The sequence below is a fragment of the Lepidochelys kempii genome, chromosome 3, assembly GCF_965140265.1.
Source record: "Lepidochelys kempii isolate rLepKem1 chromosome 3, rLepKem1.hap2, whole genome shotgun sequence".
Classification (NCBI taxonomy): Eukaryota; Metazoa; Chordata; order Testudines; family Cheloniidae; genus Lepidochelys; species Lepidochelys kempii.
This window is the reverse complement of record NC_133258.1, coordinates 2,416,059-2,438,612: the sequence shown is the minus strand read 5'-3', so window position 1 is coordinate 2,438,612 and position 22,554 is coordinate 2,416,059. Positions and strand designations below refer to the sequence as shown.

Genomic DNA, 22,554 nt, shown 5'->3' with positions numbered 1-22,554 from the left:
ACCATTGGAACAATTTACCAAAGGTTGTGGTGGATTCCTCATCACTGACACTGTCTAAATCGAGATTGGATGCTTTTCTAAAAGATCTGCTCTAGAAATTATTTGGGGTAAATTCTCTGGCCTGTGTTATAGAGGACATCAGACTAGATGATCACAATGCTCCCTTCTGGCCTTGGAGTCTATAAATATAGAGCTGTACCTACATTTGCCTAATACTGAGCAAATAGGTCGTTGGTCAGACTAAGCAGGAATACTGTATGCTGAGACCTTTCATCTCTGTAGACTAACTCATTTGTAAAGATGAAGGGGCCCACAATCTACACAGTAGTGCTCTGTGGTCTGTACACTTTGGCCACCTCAGTCAGATGATTCCTGCCAGTGTGCCTCACATAGTTATTAGGCAGAGCTGGAATTGCTGTATTAGAAACTCTGAAATCTGGAAACTTCATTTGACCATCTTGAGCACTGATCAAGATTGGATGTTTCTTCCTAAAGATCTGCTCCATTTCAGCTTACGATTTTGTACTAAATACTAGAGTACGTAGGCCAGAGTGTATAGGAGTGATTAATTCCAGAGCTAATACCATGCAGCTAAAACACTGAAGGAATTTGTTTCTTACATGTCTTTCTAGTTATTTTTAAGCAGAGCAAACAAACATAGAAGCTAAAAATGAAATGTGCTTTTCTGTGCTGCTGTAGCAGAGCACAGCAGCAATATGCAGCGAGCTTCTCTCTTGTGCCACCTCTACAGGGCCTTGGCAATGTGATAGCCACATTTTCTGATCTAAAGATGCCATAATTTCTATTGGCAAGAGGTATTGCAGGTGATAGATTCACTCTCTTCAGCTTTCCCAATTTCAAACTGCTGACATTATAGTGCTCAAGAGGAAGTAAGGTCTAGCTGGTCGGGGGAAAAAACAGTGCTTGCACTTTCAACCTGGATTATATTTTTCACACCAGTTTCCTGGATATTAAATGTTATTTTTATTTTCATCCGTTAGTGGCATGAAACCAGTGGAGAGTACAATAGGAAAGATAAGAGAGAACAAGGGAAGGTTTGCTTCAAGGCTAAACTTGACACCCATATCAGCTTGGCCATTGATCTGATCACATGGGTCCCTGTTTTTCACTGCACTTGGTGTTAAACTTTGCCCTTGCCTTCAAGGCTTTGCACAACTTGAACTTGGGTCTGCATCTCCACTCTTGTCTTTTTGTTATGTAGCTCTGCCAATGATACCAATTTTGAGACCCCATTTGTCTTGTTTTTCCATTCCCACCTCTGTTCCTTTACCCCCAGCTCAGTTTCACTTGCACATGAAATGTTCTTTACATCCCAGTTTCCAGTGCTGCCACTCTCTGCCTCCATGCCTCTCCTTAAGGATGCAGGCAAGAAGTGAACTAACTATTAAAATTACAGAAAAACCTTCTCCCTGTGGGCTTCCTTAGATTGCAGACTCTTTGGGGCAGCATCTATCTATACTGTGCAGAGCACATTGCCAGTGTTTAACAAATGAGACAAGAATGGTTTCAAACTAAATAAATTGATGCTTCTGTGGTAAAAAGGAGGATAAACTCAAGAAGCTGACCCTGCATAGATCCCTTCCAAATACTAGTGTAATCCTTCTTCCAGGTGGAGTAGTCAGCAACAAGGGCTGGGTTTAAGATGTAGGTGTTCTTTTTCAAAAATACAACACAGAACCGGTTTGAGTCCCTACCCAATAACCTGGGAAAATTACAGACCACCTTCTGGGTGCCTCTAAAAGGCAATACTTCCCCTTTTGCAAGGACAGAGTCTGAGTGTAGAAAAAAAAACTTTTAATAAAAAGGAGGAAAGTATCCTGGCATTAATTTGGAAAAACTCCACAAGCAGGATTCATAAGCATAAAACCATGAGCAAAAGACCCAGAGTACGTTGGGCAGTGTCTTTTGTCTCAGGTTCTTAAATCCAACAACCAAGAGTTCCTTTAATATGCCTCTCCCTTCTTCCTCCAGTGCACCCCACTCATAGGTGCAGACCCAGAGTTCATGTGCATCTGTGCAAGTTTACCTCCCACCCTGGGGTGGGGGAAGGCACCTTGCTTGCTCTGCTGTCCAGGCACTCGCTTTGGCATCAGCTGCTCACCACTCCTCACCCTCTGAGATGTCTTGAGGTCCCACCACTTAACACAGCTCTCAGTGATTTCAGCTGTTGGTGGGGGAGCCTCATGGCTAGTGCAGGCTGGACAGTTTCTTTCACCCGAGACATTGTCCCAAAGCAGCTCTAATGCTTAGACCTGGTTATTGGTGATTTCAGCTCTGTTGTTCGGCAACAAAAGATTCTCAATTGGAACTTAATCAGCTCTGTTATTACACAGTGGAGAGGGAAAGGGTCAAATGATGTCTAGGATCCTTAGGGAGAGTCCACATGACCAGGTACAAGCATCTGTCCCCACCCTTTTTTATCTCTACTAGGCTTTGGCTCCCCTACCCCCCACTTAGCAAGTGCAGTTCTACTGCCCTGATTCACACAACAAGGATAACAACCCTTTAGTATCCCTGCACCCAATAACAAAGTGACTCGCAATCTAACACCCACCAAAAGCGATCATTTGGGCAAAGCAGCTCCATCACGCTTCTGACCTCGGCAGAGTGGGTGTGTCCATGCAAACAAGGTTGGCTCCTGAAGTCCTCTTCCCCAGCTCTTCACTTGATGTCAGGAGAGAGCTCATTCAGACCCTGCTTATGCTAAGAATTGGATACTTTTCTCCAAAGATTTTTGAGCCCTTTAATAATGTTAATTTAGCTTCCCAACTGCTCAATGAGGAAAGTATCTTAATTTTATGAGGAATAAAAATAAGGCACTGCAGAAAAGGTTAAATGACATACCCAGTGTCTCACAGCAACCAGGAGACCAAGCTAGGAAGAGAAGCCAGGTGTCCTAGCTTTCAAACCTCTGTTGTGTTCACTAGATAGCTCATAGCTGCATCAAATATCAAACAAATTTCTTGGGGAGAAAAACAGCTAGGTGACTATTTAAAAATGTCACCTTTAACCACCATACTTTGAATTCCTTAGTTTTCTGTGGCAACCTTGGGAGATACTAAACTGTTCTACTGCATCAATGCACGCTAACCTGGACCATTTACCCTTGCTAGCAACATGAGACAGAATGGCATACCTCTGCCCCTAGTACTGTTTCCTTAGTCTTATCCTGTCTCTAGTATGGGAAATACCACCAAAACTTGTAGTGCGTGGAAGGTGAGGCCAGTACATCTTTTCTTTTGCCATATATAATTTCCTTGCCCAACAGTATCTTACATGTATGAACTTCCTCATGGATTTCTAAAAGCACCTCTCAGACATAATGAATAGCCATAGAATTGTGAAATCTTATAAGACAAAATCCCAGGTGCTATGACACTTTTATATTCACCATGAACATCAGCAGATTGACATAGTTTATCTGATCAAATACACTGAATATGCCCAGTTCTTTCACAAGATCACAATGGCTTTAGCTCTTTGATTTTAGCTTTCTATGCAAAGTCAGTGTAACAGAAAGACTGCAGGTGCGTCCTGGAGCACCTCTGCTACTGAAAACATGTAAGCAACTGTAAGCAGACATGCTTGAGAGTAACCCATCTGAACAGGCACCCACAATGTAGCAAGTCTAAACCACCTAACTACACTGAAGACAGCTGTTATTTGACTGGACTCCAAAGAATGCATTCTAGGGTGAGACGTATTGCAGGGAATCTTTCAAGGCTGTTTTGTTCTTTTGTTTTTTGTTTTGTTTTTTTAACTAAAGGTGACCTCTTTATGTGAAAAGAAAAGGAGGACTTGTGGCACCTTAAAGACTAACAAATTTATTTGAGCAAAAGCTTTTGTGAGCTATAGCTCACTTCATCGGATGCTGTAGCTCACGAAAGCTTATGCTCAAATAAATTTGTTAGTCTCTAAGGTGCCACAAGTCCTCCTTTTCTTTTTGCAGATACAGATTAACATGGCTGCTACTCTGAAATCTATATGTGAGTGACCCCTTCAGTGTCTGGGGAGCCCCCAAAGAGCTGGTATAGATAAAGAGACAGTTCTGGGGAAGCGTGACAAGCCAAGTTCAGTGGTGATTCTTCTGTTCTTTCCATCCACATGGTGGTTCTTTTATTGTTGCTACCATAAGAGGTGGATGGTAACAATGTGAGAAGCAGTAAAGGGAGAATAATAAAGAGAGGAAACGTGCACGTTAGTCTATAAACCAAAAACTAAAGAAATCACAAGCAAAGCGAAAATTAGCTAGGGAAAACCCCTGGTGTGGTGGTTGACTTCCTACAGCTTATCACTGAAACAGCAATGTGAGAAATAGTCACAATGAAGGGAAAAATTATTTAGTCTGAATTCAACCCTATGCAGAGGGTTTGCAAAAGGTGCATATACTACTTAAGTCCGCGTGAGAATTTTTGCATTTCAGCACGAGCACAAGCTTCTTTCACGGAAAGTTTGCCAAATGCTGTATGTCTTACTTGAAATTGGGCCCCTTTAGCTAATTTTCAAGCAAAGTTCAAATTTGTGCATTGGTGTTCAATGCAAAGGTAGGTATCCAAAAAACAAGAGGAGAGAGAGAGGGACCTGAGTTTTATGTGGTCCCAGACTTCAGTGGAAAAAAAAAAACTATCTACAGTCAGATCTGTAGGCCACCCCAGAAGCCACGTCTGTGTGTGAGTGGGACAGTATGGCATTGTTTCCTTTTAGACTTCAGAGAGAGAATGGGTTTTTCTCTCACAAGATAACAATATTTATATTTGGTCCGTTAAGTACCTTTTCTCTAAGGGTGTCTCAGTGCTTTAAAAACAAATGAATTACGTCTCACATCCTGCTATAGATTATGAGGCCAAAATGGACTATTATGATCATAGTCTGACTTCCTGCATCGAGCCCGTAACTTGGTCTACTTTCCCTCTTAAAATTCCAATTGCTGCAATTCAGATGGAGTGAAAATGCAGCCTGCAGCTGAGAAAGGACCTACAATTGTAAAATATCCAGGTAACCACTGATCATTTTTACATCTGTATATCATTTAAGAGACCTTTGAAATTTATATTATATTTGTGTGAACACAAACTGAGTCCTGTGTAATTTGAACTGGTCTGTGACTTGCAATAGCAAGCAATGTTGGTACAGCATGCAAAAACTAAGCTGCAAGGGGAGAGCACAGAACTCTAACAGGGATCAGTGAAGTGAATGCAAACTGGGTTAGAGGGTGAACAGATGAGCTGTGTTCTCTCCCCCTCCCCTTGCTTAGAGGCTTTGAGTTGAGCTCTGTGGAACTTTGCAGTGTAGTTTAATGTGACATCATTTTTGCTCATATACATATAAAACAGGAAACACATTCAGATAACATCAACAGCCACTTCCTTATATGTACAAAAATAAAGAGCTCTGACAGCAGCAAAACTGACACTTTGATTTTAAAATGGATAGAAACCCAGCATTTGTAGACCCACATGGGCACTACCCTGAGCCAATCAGGAGCATAGGGGAAAAAATTTAAAAACAAACCTTGTACATTTCAATTAGAATCCATGCATCTTAGCTGAGGGTGGGCGGAAGCCTGGAACATTGATTGCAAATCTTCACGAGAAACAATGTTGAGAGAGCAGTCTTACGAAATTCCACTCCAAGGTAAGATGAAGTTACTTGATTAGGCAGCTGCTAACAAACTTTCCTTTGTAAGGAGCTAGGTGGTTGGTTTTTTGGAGGGCTTGCTTGTAGTTTCTGCTATTGTAGTAAGAGGTAAGACCAGCTAGATGCCTTTCTCTTTGGCCGTGAAATGGAACAGCTGCCAAGCTTTCTCCTTTTTTGGTTTAACAATAAAAATACAGCTTTTCTGGACGCAACCCAGTGTTTGTAAAAGGGCGTTGCCAAGTCACTTCGGATTATACATATTATTTCACGTTATCCTGGAAGCTTGAAATTGAAATGTTTCAGTGTCAAATGCCTTTTCCACCATTTCACACACGTCTTTGTTGCTGTAGGGTTACTTGTGAGCAGTGCTTATCCTAGTTTGATTGCTCAGTATGACTAGGCTGTGTGTGCATCCTGGTTTGTCATTCCAGGGTCAGTTATGAGCACTGGATTACTGGCATAGGCTTGCTTACTTCAAATTTTTTTTTAAAACAGGCTGCGTTGAACTTCCCTGAAAAGAAAAACACACAGAACCAAGTTCTGTTTCCATAGAGGTTAGTGGCAAAATTTCAGTTGGTCTTGATAGGATCAGAATCAAGCCCATAAAGTATAAAAAGAAAAAAAATTACTTTTGCAAACTGAGTTAAGGAAATAAAGGGTAATTGACTCCAGTATGAGACGACCCAAATTTCACAATGTCTCTTAACAGCTGATGCAATGGGAGGTGGTTTTATTTTGTAGTTTGTCTGAGTTTTCTGGTGTCCTTACCTGAACCTGTCTAATCAGCAGTGTGCAGATAGGGAGAGTCCTTATCATTTTGTCTAAACTGGCACTCCTTTAAGAATTTCCTCGTGATCAGATGGCCCTCTAGCTCTCTGTAGCAAACTGAAAAGTAAATCCAGCTGATTGAATATTGGTAAAGAACTCAGGGCCAAAAAGAAGGAGGAGAAATTTTATTCCTTAAGCAAATGTTGTGTGGCAAGAAGAACTGCATAATCTAGGAGATGTATACTGGAGGTCACATACAACCACCGGTAAAACATCACTGGCTTTTCTGAAAAAGTGTATTTTTCTAACACAAAAGATATTTCCTAATAGGTAAAGATGAATTGATCGCGGACAGGAAATTGGTGGTGACACAGGGACAGAGGAGAATCACAACCAGTAATATATTGGCATATTTCCCAAAGCTGAGGAAAATTATGATTGAAATTGACAAAGAGGAAAAATATAAACCGTAATTGAGTGTTGTTTAAAAAGAGTTCAAGGAGAACAAGTAGGAGTTTTTTATATATGTTAGGAACAAAAGTCTAATTGGTATAGGCCCGTTACTAGCTGGGGATGGTAAAATTGTTCATGTAGAAAAGGCAGAGGTGAGGTGTTCAGTAAATATTTCTGCTCTGTATTTGAAAGACACAGGATAGGATATTCCTGTGGGGTGGGAAGCCAAGTTCCTGTGCCCACTGTGCCAGGGCTCCCACCACCCATTTGAAAGCCACAGGATACGATATTCCTATCACGTGAGGATGATGAAATACTTCTCAGTCCACTCCCAGCTCAGAAGAATGTCAGCACTACTAGGGATAAGCCCAGATAACTTGCACCCAGGGTTCTAAAACTGGTGGTTGAGGAGATCTCCGTCTCACTGATGTTCATTTTTAATAAATATTGAATCCTGGGAAGATTCCAGAAGACTGGAAGAGTGATAGTGTTCTGCCAGTATTCACAAACAGGGTGACCCTGTAATTTTTGAGTGGTTAACCTGACATCAGTCCCATGCAAATTAATAGAAAAGCTGATATGGGATGCAATCAATAAAAAAAAAATGAATATAATTGTCAGTCAACATGGCTTTAGGGAAAGTAGGTCCTGCTTAGGAAGCCTGATTTCATATTTTGATGAGATTATAAATTTAATTGATAAAGATAATTGCAGATGTAATATACTTAGACTTTTGTAAGGCATCTGACTTAGTATTTCTAGTGGGGTTCTGTAGGGATCAGTACTGGATCCAATACTATTCAGTATTTTTATTAATGATCTGGGATAAATATAAAATCATGGTTAATAAAATTTGCAGATTACAGAAAGTTGTGGAGTAGTAAATGAAGAGGGCAGGGCAGTCATACAGAGTGATCTGGATCACCTGGTAAGCTGGACCCATTCAAACAAAATGCATTTAATACAGCCAAATTCAAAGGTATGCAGCTAGGAACAAAAAAAGCAGATCATGCACACAAAATGGGGGACTGTATCCTGAAAAGCAATGATTCTGGAAAGGATTTAGGGGTCACAGTAGACAAGCAGCTGAACATGAGTTGCCAAGGTGATGCTGTGGCAGAAAGGGCTAATGCAATCCATGTATGAGTAAGGAAGTAGTGAGTAGGAGTGAGAAGTTTTACCTCTGTATTCAGCACTGGTAAGACCAGTACTGGAGTAATACATCAGTTTCTGGTGTCCACAATTGAAAGAGGATGTTGAAATATTGGAGAAGAGGCAGAAAAGAACCACAAAAATAATTTGACGGCTGGAAAAAGTGCCTTACAGTGGAAGACTTAAGTTGCTTAATTTGTTTAGTGTATCAAAAAGAACGTCAAGAGGAGACTTCATTATGGTACCTTCCCAGGGAGAAAATACCTGGCACCAGAGCTTTTTAGTCTCGTGGAGAAAGGCATAACAAGAATCACTGGCTGGAAGTTAAAACCAGACCAATTCAGATTAGAAATAAGGCACAAATTTTTAAAATGAAGGTTGATTTAACTATTGGAACAAACTACTAAGGGAAAGGATGGATTCTCTATCTGGTTGTTTTTGCTGATACAGACTAACACGGCTATCACTCTGAAATCTATCTCTTTGGTAGCTCTTGGTAGCTAGCTGGGGGGCAAAATAGCTGTGGCTAAAACTTCACAGTTCATAGCAGTTTATCACGCTGCCATGGCCTTTGTTTCACTCCCTCTGAGTTATGTGGCAGTGTGTGAATTCTTCTCGTATAGGACACTAACTGTATTTTCCCACGTCTGTAACAATTTAAAGCAGGGGTTTCAAATCCCTTTCCCCCCGCAGCCTGTGAAGACTACATGTCCCAGCATGCTATTTAGATCAATATGAAGAATTGCATAATGGGACCTGTCATTTCTATGGACCACACCTTTGTATTAAAGATGAAAGATTGCTAGGCCAAGATTTTTACTTTAGAAGATTCACCTAGGTATTTAGGTGGCTAAATAAAGGTTTAGGAGCCTCACTTTAGACACCCATTTTTAAAAAATCATGGCACAGAAGTCTGTTGCTTGCAAATGAAGTGCAATCCTCTGAGTCTGTCAAGATACCAATGGGGCATTACACTGGGCAAGATTTGGATTAGTGTTTAAAAAAAATAACTAAAAATTAGGTCCAGAGTGGTTCCGTAAGCTTTCCTCCTGGTGACACCAGAGTGTCATAGTTTTAAAACAGATTTCCTCAGTTCTGAGCAGTTAAACACTGCTTTTATATAGGTCCACAATATAAAAAGAACAGGGCATATGCTCTTATCTGTATAAAACAAGGGGAAATTCAGATATAAAGACTTGTAAATTATGGGCCCCAAATTCCTTGTCCGGTGGCCCTTGAATCTCTGCATATAATTGTGGTGTTGCACGTGCAGCAAAATGTAATTTGTTCTCAGAAGAACAATGGAACCACTTCCCATTATTGTGTCTCCATGTAAAAGAGGCCCAACAGAGGGTGATTCCCTTCCCTCAAGGAAGAAGGGCTGCCACTGTCAAGGCTGGATTGTGGGCAGCCAGACCTAGTGTCCACAGTTAGGAGTCGAGAGTCAGCTGGATCAGGGTACCAGGGGGCCAGAACCAGGAGACAAACCAGAGATCAGAACCACATGTCAGAGGTCAGTAGCCAAGCCAGGTCAGGATGCCAGAAAGTCAAGCCGTGGGAGCAGGAGGCAGAGGAACAAGGTACACAGTCCAGAGGAAGGTGGATCGCAGTTGTTTGGACAGTTTCCTGTTCCTATTGCTGGCAGAAGTAGGACCAGGGGGCCATTTGGCTGCTGAGTGGAGGGTTGAAGCATGGCTGCTCTTGTGGAACCAAGTTTGATGTGTGTGGGTCATGACATCACCCTGGCCCCTACAGGCACCCTTTGGGTTACATGGTTCCAGGTTTTTCGGGGTGGCTCCTATGGAAGGTCTGAACTAACATGGGGGCATGAACATTCTCCACTGGCTTCCAAGTGCATTCCTCTGGGCCATAGCCTTCCCAGTCAATCAGGTACCACAGTTTACCTTGCTTGATCTTGGAATTGAGGACTTTGAAGGTGATGTATTCCTCCTCACCTTGTACTTGCACTGGTGGGGGCAGTGACTGGGCTTTTTGGGGATATGTGCTCTCAGTGTAGGGTTTTAGGAGTGAGACAAAGAATATAGGGTGGACTCTACGGGATTGAGAGAGCTGAAGCTCAAAGGTGACTGGTTTGATTTGTTGCTGAATCTGACACGGGCAAGTGAAGGACTCAGTTTGTTTTGAAAAATTTGAGATGAACCTTTGGGAAAAATTTGCAAAGCCTAGAAAACGTTGGAGGTTGTGCACTTTGTGGGAGGCTGCCCAGTCACGGACAGCCTGGACCTTGAGTAGGTCCATATTGATTCCTTCCAGGGACAGGATGAAACCAGGAACTCAATCGAGGTCTGATTGAAAGCACAGCTTTTGAATTTAGCATAGAGACTGTGCTGCTGTAGTCTCTCCAGGACTGTGAAGACGTGAGTGGTGTGTTGGTACAGATTGTCTGAGAAGATCAATATATCATTTAAGTATACCTCTACAAGCCGGTCCAGTAGGTCTCGTAGCACATCGTTAATGAAATGCTGGAATGTTTCTGAGGCATTAGTCAATCCAAATGGTAGGACTAAATATTCAGAGTGGTCAGATTGGGTTTGAAAGGCAGTCTTCCACTCATCCCCCTCTTGGATATGGACAAGATTGTAAACTGCGCGGACATCCAGTTTTGTGAATATGCAGGCAGCCCCAGCAACTCAGGAATTGGGGTAGTGGGTAGCTGTTCTGGATTGTTACCTGGTTTAGGGGTTGGTAATTGATGCAGAGACAGAGGCTGCCATCTTTCTTTTTTACAAAAAGGACTGGGGCACTGTCTGGTGAGTTTGACCTGTGGATGAATAAGTTCTCTTTGGAAGTATTCTCACAATGCTGCCAGTTCAGGCTCTGACTTTGTGTAGATCCACCCAAAATGTATCTTCACTCCAGGCTGGAGTTCTATGGGGCAGTCATAGTCCCGATGTGGGGGGGAGGGAGGCTTTCTGCATTCTTCTTTTTTAAATCACAGTACTTGGGTGGGGGGAGAGTTCCATAGTTCCATCAGTAGGGGTTTCAATGCAGGCGACTAAACCTACTTGGACCTTTTGGGGCATAGGTCCAAAACTCACTGGTTTCTGGCCATGCTGTCAACAAAATTCTGACAGGAAAGGGACTTTCCATTCTCGCCACTGCGGGGGCCATGAAGGATTAGCCAGGAGATGCCAAGGATCGGGGAAAATATGGGGGATGGATCACACAAAATGGAATTCTCACTGTGTCCCTGAATAACAGTCTCCAGGGAGACAGTCTCCTCCACTTGAAGATAGTGGGAAGCCATCAAATAGTTTCAATCATGTCTGGCCTTGGCCTTGTGTCACAGGAGTCTGTAGGGCCTGAATTGTTGCTGTATCCATAAAATCCACTGTTTCCAAATCGATGGAGGGCGTGTTAGAGAGTATCTCCAGGATGCACAGCTGGACAGACACCTGCAATTGGGAAGCCCCTGGCTAGGGCTCAAGCTGCATCTCAGTGAGGACTAGGGTACAGGGACTCTTAAGAACCTGGCCAGTTCCCCCCACCATGTTGGAACTGGCTTGTTTCCCCATGCTCCTCAGCATTCATACTGGACAGGTCAAGATGGCATAGCCAGGTTCACCGCAATAGAAGCACAGGGTCTCTTTCTTCAGGGGTGTGCCACTGATAAGTCAGGTTGCGTAGGTGGGTTCGGTGGGTAATACGGAAGGTGAGGTCACACTATGTCGGTAGAGGGGATGGAGGGAACCTCTTTTTTCCTCTCTTCATTCTTGCAGCTGATAGTCTATGCAGGTGACAAGGTCCACAAGGGCAGTTAGGCACATTAACATCTCTGTGTGGGCCACTCCATCTTTGATCTCTTCCTGCAAGCCCCACCCAGAACTGGTACAATTGCGCCGCTTCATTCCACTCGGTATCTGCTGTGAGGCAGCGGAAGCATGCTGCTTGTGAGGCAACTGTGCCTGGCCCCTGCCGGATTCTCCTCAGGGCAGTCTCACCTTTTTGAGCTCAGGGAGGGACATTGAAGATGGCTGATATAGACTGGAGAAAGGCATCCCAACTCAGCAGCATTGGGTTGTGACTTTCCAGCAGGGGGAAGTCCAATCTAACCCACTTCCTGTCTGTAGGCTGATTATCAAGGCCACCTTGGACAGGTCAGAGGCATAGATTCTGGGGTGCATCAGGAACAGAAGCCACCATTGGTTCATAAAGCCCCAGAATCACTGGTAGTTCCTGAAACCTGACAGGTATCGCAGGAGGCGGTGCTCGTAGCATGGTGTTCTTAGCACTCAGCTGCCTCAGTTGCTCTTGGAGCTGCTGGTTTTCCCCAATCAGCTGTGCAACTTGAGCCTGCAGGGCTTGATTATTCACCTAGAGGCGGAGGGCCCAGTTGGGCAAGTCCAGCGCTTTCGGTGGAGGTGGCAGTGCAGCTGGGCCCATCCTTCTCATACTGGCCCAGTCCTGTAAAGTTATTGTCCAAACACGCTGTCACGGCCAGGTCCTGGGCAGCCAGATCTAGTTGTCAGAGCCAGAATCCACAGTCAGGAGTCGAGAGTCAGCTGGGTCAGGATACCAGGAGATCAGAAGCAGGAGACAAACTGGTGATCATAAGTCAGAGGTCGGGAGTCAAGCGGGGGGCAGGAGGAGAGAGCAGTGGCAGCAGCATAGCCTAGGGGAGGGTGGATCCCAGTTGTTCAGACAGCTTCCTATTCCTGTTGCTTGCTTAAGTAGGGCCAGCAAGCCAATCATCTACTCTGGGAATCTGCCAATGGGACGTCGGGGTGGAGGCTCAAACTGGGTCTTGAGTCAGAGGTTGTCAGTAGGCTGTGAAGTGGAGGGTTGAAACGTGGCTGCTCCTGTAAACCCTGTGGATCTGGGTTGAACATCCGGGGGTCATGACAGCCATCATCTGTCCACTTGGTTCAGGTCCACAGGCAGTATTTGTTAAAATGTCGCACACTAAATGGCTCACAAACAGGCGGACTGGATAAGTCTCAAAACGTGTTTGTAAATGGAGGTGGTGTTTCCAGTGTGATTCCGCAGAGATTGATTCTTGGCCCTATGCTATTTAAAATATTTGAGTGACCTGGAAGAAAACATAAAATCATCACTGGTAAAGTTTGCAGACAACACAAAAATTGGGGGAGTGGGAAATAACGAAGAGGACAGGTCACTGATACAGAGTGATTTGGATCTCTTGATAAACTGGGTGCAAGCAAACAATATGCATTTTAATACAGCCAGATGTAAACTTATGCATCTAGAAATAAAAAAATAAAGGTATACTTACAAGAGCTGAACTCTATTCTAGGAGGCAGTGACTGAGAAAGATTTTAGGGTCGGGATGGATTATCAACTGAACATGAACTCCCAGTGTGCCATTGTGACCAAAGGGCCAATGGAACCTTGGGATGCAGGAACAGGTTAATCTTGAGGAGGAGTAAAGAGATTATTTTACCTCCGTATTTGGCAGTGGTGTGACTGCTGCTGGAAGCCTGTGTCCAGTTCTGGTGGGCACAATTCAAGAAGGATGTTAATACATTGGACAGGATTCAAAGAAGAGCCATCAGAATTATTCGAGGATTAGAAAACATGCCTTATAATGAGAGACTGAAGGAGCTCAATCTGTTTAGTTTAACAAAGACATGGTTGAGGGGTAACTTGAGTACAGTTTATAAGTATCTACATGAGGAACGAATGTTTGATAATGGGCTCTTCAGTCTAGCCGCAAAAGGTAACAAGATCCAGTGTCTGGAAGTTGAAGCTAGATAAATTCAGACTAGAAATAAGGCATACATTTTGAACAGTGGATAATTAACCATTGGAACAATTTAGCAAGGGTTGTGGTGGATTCTCTATCACTGGCAATTTTTAAATCAAGACTGGATGCTTTTTTATATTATATTATATATATATATATAAAGATATGCTGTAGTTCAAAAGGAATTATTTTGGGAAAGCTTTGTGACATGCGTTTTTAGGCGGTCCAATTAGATTATCACAGTGTTCCCTTCTGGCCTTGGAATCTATGAATCTATCATAGGGCTGCCAGGCCAGCTGGCCCTGTTTAGGAAGGTGTTTTGTTTTTAAAGGAACTTGTATCCATTGGATTGAAAACACTCAACGGAGACAGCAGGTTAGTGCATAACGAGGTTTTTGTCAAATGTGCTCAGGAGACCTAACTAGCTGTGTAGCGGTTAAAGGGTTTCTGGGTATGCATAATATTGACAGGATGATTTAAACCACCTGTGGGGTCTGTTTAATGTCACATTAATCTGATACAGATCCCTGAGTAGCTGATTAAAAGCCCATTTCCAGGATGTGTGATTTGCAAATATTAATGTACCTGGTTTCTTTTCTCTCTCTCTCTCTCTCGTACTTTTCTTTAAAGTATCTGGAACTAGCAAACTTCTACATTCTGGTAATTTCAAACGCCATGCTTAGAAAGACAAGTAAATAAAACCTGCTCCATATCAAACCCCTTGTATATCAAACCCATGGTACTTGGGACACCTCAAAACCCCATTTTTCTCTCCCCACAGCCAGCCACGGTCTGTGGCTGCTTATATCTCACACAGTTGCATGGGAGGCAAGTACAGGCAACCTACTGAGGAAGGTGGGAAATCTAGAGTATCAGTAACAAAAACTTCAAGCATCACTGCTGATGTGTATGTCCTAGTGGTTGGGATGTGCTATCTTAGGTGACCCTAAAACTTTCTGTGAGCAAGGGATTCCAAGGCAATTTATGATCCCCTAATAAACATCTCCACCAAATGGAAGGAGACCATAAGGGATATGCCCCTAAACCAATGACAGGAAGCCGCATAAGGGATCTCAGAATTGTCAAACTCCAGCACAGTGAACATTTTTCAAAAAGAATCTTTTCCCCAGACCCCGTTAAACCTCCAGGGAGACACCGTTGGTAATGTACCTAAAGAAACCATCATTTCAGAAGATACCAAAAGCCAGGTGGTGATGGGGCTCCCTACCCAGTCTCCCCAGAGGACTCTGCTAACTGCATGCAGCTGGCTAGGAGCAGCGCTTAGTACTTAGAGAACTGTTTGCTGCTTTGTGCCCTGTGCCTTCCTGTTCTGGAATATCCACCTGCACTGCTGATATGATAAACTGAGGAAACTCAAGCCAAAGAGCTGAAGTTTTAAACCAAAGAGGAATTGAAACCTCCAGTGTATGATTGCAGCTGTTTAGGCTAATCTGAGGAGCAGCAAGAATAGCTTTGTGTCACTCTTTCTATAGTATCATTCTCATAAGAATGGCCATACTGGGTCAGACCAACAATCCATCTGGCCTGGTATCCTGTCATAGAATATCAGGGTTGGAAGGGACCTCAGGAGGTCATCTAGTCCAGTCCCCTGCTCAAAGCAGCACCAATCCCCAACTAAATCATCCCAGACAGGGCTTTGTTAAGCCTGACCTTCAAAACCTCAAAAGAAGGAGTTTCCACCACCTCCCTAGGTAACACATTCCAGTGCTTCACCACCCTCCTAGTGAAAAAGTTTTTCCTAATATCCAACCTAAACCTCCCACACTGCAACTTGAGACCATTACTCCTTGTTCTGTCATCTGGTACCACTGAGAACAGTCGAGATCCATCCTCTTTGGAACCCCCTTTCAGGTAGTTGAAAGCAGCTATCAAATCCCCCCATCGTCCCTCTCTTCAGCAGACTAAACAATCCCAGTTCCCTCAGCCTCTCCTCATAAGTCATGTGTTCCAGACCCCTAATCATTTTTGTTGCCCTCCGCTGGACTCTTTCCAAGTTTTCCACATCCTTCTTGTAGTGTGGGGCCCAAAACTAGACACTGTACTCCAGATGAGGCCTCACCAATGTCGAATAGAGGGGAACGATCACGTCCCTCGATCTGCTGGCAATGCCCCTACTTATACATCCCAAAATGTCATTGGCCGTCTTAGCAACAAGGGCACACAGTTGACTCATATCCAGCTTCTCGTCCACTGTAACCTCTAGGTCCTTTTCCGCAGAACTGCTGCCTAGCCATTCGGTCCCTAGTCTGTAGCGGTGCATGGGATTCTTCCGTCCTAAGTGCAGGACTCTGCACTTGTCCTTGTTGAACCTCATCAGATTTATTTTGGCCCAATCCTCTTATTTGTCTAGGTCCTTCTGTATCCTATCCTTACCCTCCAGCGTATCTACCACTCCTCCCAGTTTAGTGTCATCTACAAACTTACTGAGGGTGCAGTCCACCGCCATCCTCCAGATCATTAATGAACATATTGAACAAAACTGGCCCCAGGACCAACCCTTGGGACACTCCGCTTGATACTGGCTGCCAACTAGACATGGAGCCATTGATCACTACCCATTGAACCTTACAATCTAGCCAGCTTTCTATCCACCTTATAGTCCATTCATCCAGCCCATACTTCTTTAACTTACTGGCAAGAATACTGTGGGAGACCGTATCAAAAGCTTTGCTAAAGTCAAGGAATAACACGTCCACTGCTTTCTCCTCATCCACAGAGCCAGTTATCTTGTCATAGAAGCAATTAGATTAGTCAGGCATGACTTGCCCTTGGTGAATCCATGCTGACTGTTCCTGATCACGTTCCTCTCCTCTAAGTGCTTCAGAATTGATTCCTTGAGGACCTGCTCCATGATTTTTCCAGGGACTGACGTGAGGCTGATTCGCCTGTAGTTCCCAGAATCCTCCTTCTTCCCTTTTTCAAAGATGGGCACTACATTAGCCTTTTTCCAGTCGTCAGGGACCTCCCCCGATTGCCATGAGTTTTCAAAGATAATGACCTATGGCTCTGCAATCACATCCGCCAACTCCTTTAGCACTCCCAGATGCAGTGCATCCGGATCCATGGACTTGTGCTCGCCCAGCTTTTCTAAATAGTCCTGAACCACTTCTTTCTCCACAGAGAGCTGGTCACCTCCTCCCCATGCTGTGCTGCCCAGTGCAATAGTCTGGGAGCTGACCTTGTTCGTGAAGACAGAGGCAAAAAAAGCATTGAGTACATTAGCTTTTCCCACATCCTCCGTCACTAGGTTGCCTCCCTCATTCAGTAAGGGGCCCACACTTTCCTTGGCTTTCTTCTTGTTGCCAACATACCTGAAGAAACCCTTCTTGTTACTCTTAACATCTCTGGCTAGCTGCAACTCCAAGTGTGATTTGGCCTTCCTGATTTCACTCCTGCATGCCCGAGCAATAATTTTATACTCCTCCCTGGTCATTTGTCCAATCTTCCACTTCTTGTAAGCGTCTTTTTTGTGTTTAAGATCAGCAAGGATTTCACTGTTAAGCCAAGCTGGTCGCCTGCCATATTTACTATTCTTTCTACACATCGGGATGGTTTGTTCCTGTAACCTCTATAAGGATTCTTTAATATACAGCCAGCTCTCCTGGACTCCTTTCCCTCTCATGTTATTCTCCCAGGGGATCCTGCCCATCAGTTACTTGAGGGAGTCAAAGTCTGATTTTCTGAAGTCCAGGGTCCATATTCTGCTGGTCTCCTTTCTTCCTTGTGTCAGGATCCTGAACTTGACCATCTCATGGTCACTGCCTCCCAGGTTCCCATCCACTTGTGCTTCCCCTACTAATTTTTCCCGGTTTGTGAGCAGCAGGTCAAGAAGAGCTCTGCCCCAGTTGGTTCCTCCAGCACTTGCACCAGGAAATTGTCCCCTACACTTTCCAAAAACTTCTTGGATTGTCTGTGTACCGCGTATTACTCTCCCAGCAGATATCAGGGTGATTGAAGTCTCCCATGAGAACCAGGGCCTGTGATCTAGTAACTTCCGTTAGTTGTCGGAAGAAAGCCTCGTCCACCTCATCCCCCTTGTCTGCTGGTCTATAGCAGACTCCCACCACTGTCTTCTGACAGTGGCCAATAGCAGATGTTTTTTGAGGGACAGGGCAATTGAGTGATCCATATCCTGTCGTCCAGTCCTAGCTTCTGGCAGTCAGAGGCTTAGGGACACCTGGAGCTTGGGGTTTTGCGTCCCTGACTATCTTGGCTACTAGCCATTGATGGATCCACCCTCCATAAACATATCTAATAACATATCCAGTTGTGCTTTTTGCCCTAGCAATGAGTTCCACTGTGCACTGTGTGAAGAAGTATTTATTTGTTTGTAAACCTGCTGCCTATTCATTTCATTGAGTGACCCCTATTTATTCTAACTTTATGCCGCAGATTCTGCAGGGTTCCTTTGCACTGGAGATTTTAAGGCTTGCCCATTGCATGGGCATCGTCTTACCAGCAGGACGGAGCAGTTGCTTGTATGTTAGAATCATGGAATCATGAAATATCAGGGTTAGAAGGGACCTCAGGAGGTCATCTAGTCCAACCCCCTGCTCAAAGCAGGACCAATCCCCAATTTTTGCCCCAGATCGCTACATGGCCCCCTCAAGGATTAAACTCACAACCCTGGGTTTAGCAGGCCAATGCTCAAACCACTGAGCTATCCCTCCCCCACCTCCAAAACTCTGGGTTTAGCAGGCCAATGCTCAGGGGGGAGGGATAGCTCAGTGGTTTGAGCATTGGCCTGCTAAACCCGGGGTTGTGAGTTCAGTCCTTGAGGGGGCCCTTTGGGATCAGGGCAAAAATTGGGGATTGGTCCTGCTCTGAGCAGGGGGTTGGATTAGATGACCTCCTGAGGTCCCTTCCAACCCTGGTATTCTATTCTATGCTATCCCTCCCCCCAAACGAGGGGTAATGGTCTCAAGTTGCAGTGGGGGGGGGGGTTAGGTTGGATATTAGGAAAAACTTTCACTAGGAGGGTGGTGAAACACTGGAATGCATTACATAGGGAGGTGGTGGAATCTCCTTCCCTAGAAGTTTTTAAGGTCAGGTTTGACAAAGCCCTGTCTGGGATGATTTAGTTGGGGATTGGTCCTGATTTGAGCAGGGGGTTGGACTAGATGACCTCCTGAGGTCCCTTCCAACTCTGATATGCTATGATTCTATGTTGTTCTTTCTCACTAATACACTCTGATTCCATCTTTTGTCCTACACAATTACTTTCCTGCCCAGCCTGGTGGTCATGCACTGCACTCCTATTTGAGCAGAGAGATACCCCAATAGCCTGTGGTACTTGCAAAACTTGAAACCCATCATGGGATCCTCTGTGCTGCCAGATAAATTTGAATTGTACATGCACAATACCTGACTGCAAGCAGCATTCCGTTTGAGAAGATGTCAGGGTATGCAGTAACAAGCAATTGATGGCATCTCACCAGTAAACTAAAGAGTGAACTCAGACTGACCTTGACATTATCAGACTCTGCTTCTTTCTGTCACTAGCAAAAAAGGCAATAACCATGTGCTCAAATGAAAAAGATAAATGATTCCAAACAAAATACATTATGGAGATGTGTGGGCCATATAAATCAGTGGGGCTGGAGACCAATTAGACTAAACCACATGCTTGTGGGCAGGGGAGTGGGATGAGGTAGTATTCTGTTCAGTTCACACTTTCCCAGCACTGTCTACTCTCATGCAATAGAACTTATGTTTGTGTGAAAATCAAACAGAAAAAAGGCTCTAATGGATAGAAGTTTATAACCAGTGTTTTTAGGGCTAGCATCTGTTTAACTCTTTGAGAGCCACGTACTTGCCAACCCTCCCAGTACAAGGTAGAGAGATTCCTGATTATGGTGTCTTGGACAATCAGATGCATTTGTTTGAAGGGGGGTCCTTCTCGCATGAACAGAGAGCAACGATACCTGAAGTCCAAAGGTGCAAACAATTCAATGTTTATTGGGGTGACCTTCCAGCAAGCTTAAATCCAAGTTCCTTTTTCCTTATTTTCGAATCCCAACTTACTTCCTGTTTGTCCCTAATTTATATAGTAATATTCTTAGCTATACCGACAGGTTTCAGAGTAACAGCCGTGTTAGTCTGTATTCGCAAAAAGAAAAGGAGTACTTGTGGCACCTTAGAGACTAACCAATTTATTTGAGCATAAGCTTTCGTGAGCTACAGCTCACTTCATCGGATGAAAGTCACGAAAGTCTCTAAGGTGCCACAAGTACTCCTTTTCTTAGCTATACCGTAACCAGTCATTTTACTGAAATTTACCTAACCAATCCTAACATGATTAGCTAATCAGTTATATCCCACCACCTTAATTAGTTTACACCCAGCAAAATTAATTATACAGCAGACAAAAACAATCACAGAACCAGACAGAGACCATGCAAATAAACAACAACAAAGTGGAAATTATAATGACAAAACAATACAGAAGTGAGGATTTTACAACTACATCTATAAAGACATAAGGGGTTACCAGCTGTGTCTATTGATAAGTGAGTTCTTACCGAACGGAAAACTATCAAACTAAACTTCCTTTTACATCCTCTAGATCCTTCCCTTTTTCTGGAGGTGATAGATCAGATCACCTTCCTGACAGCCCCATGTTGCCTTATTTCAATGTGACTAGTTTGGGATGTGAGGATGTGACCGGTCGCTTCCCAGCTTATGGCTGCCTCTGCTGCTTAGCCAAAGGCCTTAGCCTAAGCACAGGGCCTCAGACTGTCACAGTGAGAGAAGACCCTAACACCAGCAGACAGTGATTTTGATTCTCTCTTTTATACCTCTATAACTAGTTAAGTGATAAGAATACACCTAAATTCTTAAAGTATAGGCCTTTAAATACAGGCCTGAATATCTATATCCTAACATTGTTTATTTGGTTACCCTATATTTATATTAAGTGGAAAGCAAACTGTCACTGTTTTATTATTATGCTTTAGTAGCACTGATATCTCCACACAATTGGTATGTGACGTCCTTGTATCTGATGGGTCATTACCATGTTATGACACGTACATGTTGAATTTGCACTGAATTTAGATTCATTCCCTGTTTTGGCAACTGTTTATAGTGGGCAGCTACAAAGTCAGCCCGCTCAGTGAGTTTGGTTCCACATTTCAGGCACTGTGTCAATTAGCTGCTAAGACATAAGGACATGAGTAATCTTCCCAGGTCCCAAGATATCATGCAGCATCTCTCCATTGAGTGGCTGAGATAACTTGTGTCACCACTGTACTAGAGCTACATATGGGCCCTTTCTTTAGATGTTTACAGTCCATTCTGTGAAATCAGTAGGGTAGCATTGCATTAGTAGTTAGAACAGGGGACTAGAACTCGGGTGCTCTTGCATTCTAGTCTTGGTTCTGCTACTGACTTACACTGTGACCTTGAGTAAGTCATGTAAGCCCAAACTTTCACATTTGTGTGCAGATTTTGGGGGTCTCACCTTTTGGGGGATGATGTGAAGAGGTGCTGAGCTCACACAACTCCATTTGAAGTCAGTGGAGCTGGCGGTGTTCAGCTTTTTTGAAAACCACCCCAAATGTGTCTCAGATGGTGAACCAAAAATCCGTGATTATGCTTAGAAAACTTAAGCTTTAGTTTCTTAATGCCTCTGTTTACTCATCTTAAAATTGGATTAATTTAGAGACAAGCACTTCTCACAGGAATGTTCTGAGCTGGCCTACGTTGTTTTAAAGCACATTTAGCACTCTCAAATGGTCCTGTAGCTGAGTGCCAAAGTATTATTAATAAGATATATATGCTTGATGACACTGTTTCTATTTGTCTTGGTACAGTTCTAGTTTTAATGAGACCGTTCCACAGTTTGCAGGACATTCAAAGCATCTCAAAATATTTTTGAAACCATGACATCATGTCATGAAACTATTATGTTGTGATTATGCAATATCTCCCTGTCATGCTGGCAATGTTGCACATCACTGATCTAATAACTTGCATGAAGGAGAAAATTTTTAAAAGTGTAGCCTAAAGCTTCTTGCTTTTAACCACCACATATTTTCTCAACTGTTGCTTGTTTTGTCCAATGTTGAAAGAACAGCTCAAGCGTGACAGAAGTACTGGGTGCGGATATCAGCTATATGAGTAGTTAAACAATTATTCCAAACTTAGCCACGTGAAAGGCACTTGAGACAGTGGGAACTCAAGCAATTTCACCTAAAACCTGGAATCCTCATTGGATTTTAGGATTTTACTAAATAAAATTAAACCGCTTCAGCAGTTACTTAGTGGAGCAGAAAATTGTGTGTTTTTTCCATCTCATTTTGACTCCTGCCAGACCTTCCCAGGTCCCTTCGACCTCTCCCCTGGGAATGAGCAGTGTTGATGAAAGCCTAGAAAATTGCCCTTGGAACCAGAGCTTGTTCAGCCAAATGCTTGAAATATGGCTCTTGTTTCAATTATTAGCTGTGGGAAATCAGGATTTTGTTCCTTTCTAACACTGTATCTGTGCTAATTATGTAAGACATCAAGCTGTTAGCTAGCTTTAAGGTGGCCAGTTGACACAAGGAGGAGGCCTGGATTCTATCTATTGTAGGTATTTATATGGCCCTCCGATTAATACTTCCCCGATGGATTGCATTTTCTAACTGACAACTGATCCTAAAATCTCAGTTACTGAGGGATATTCTTCACTTATTGATATATTTCTCTGTATTGATATAACTTTCTGTATACATTTTTGTGAGTGATGTACCCGAATACTTGGACAGTAATATCTAAACTGTATTGTTTAATTTATT

General features: G+C 43.5%; 1 protein-coding gene across 17 annotated transcripts in view; it reads left to right on the top strand.

Annotated features, from left to right (window-relative positions):
• Window positions 1–22,554, top strand: part of ASXL2 (ASXL transcriptional regulator 2) — a 247,197-nt gene that overhangs the window by 139,896 nt on the left and 84,747 nt on the right. Inside the window, exon 1 of one of the 17 annotated variants that reach the window (XM_073335486.1) lies at window positions 3,956–5,655. The exons of the other annotated variants lie outside the window; for them this stretch is intronic. Within the exon in view, the coding sequence (XP_073191587.1) occupies window positions 5,619–5,655 (37 nt within the window). The 5' untranslated portion in view covers window positions 3,956–5,618. Of the gene's footprint in view, window positions 1–3,955; window positions 5,656–22,554 lie in introns of those variants that run through there. 17 annotated transcript variants of the gene reach the window in all.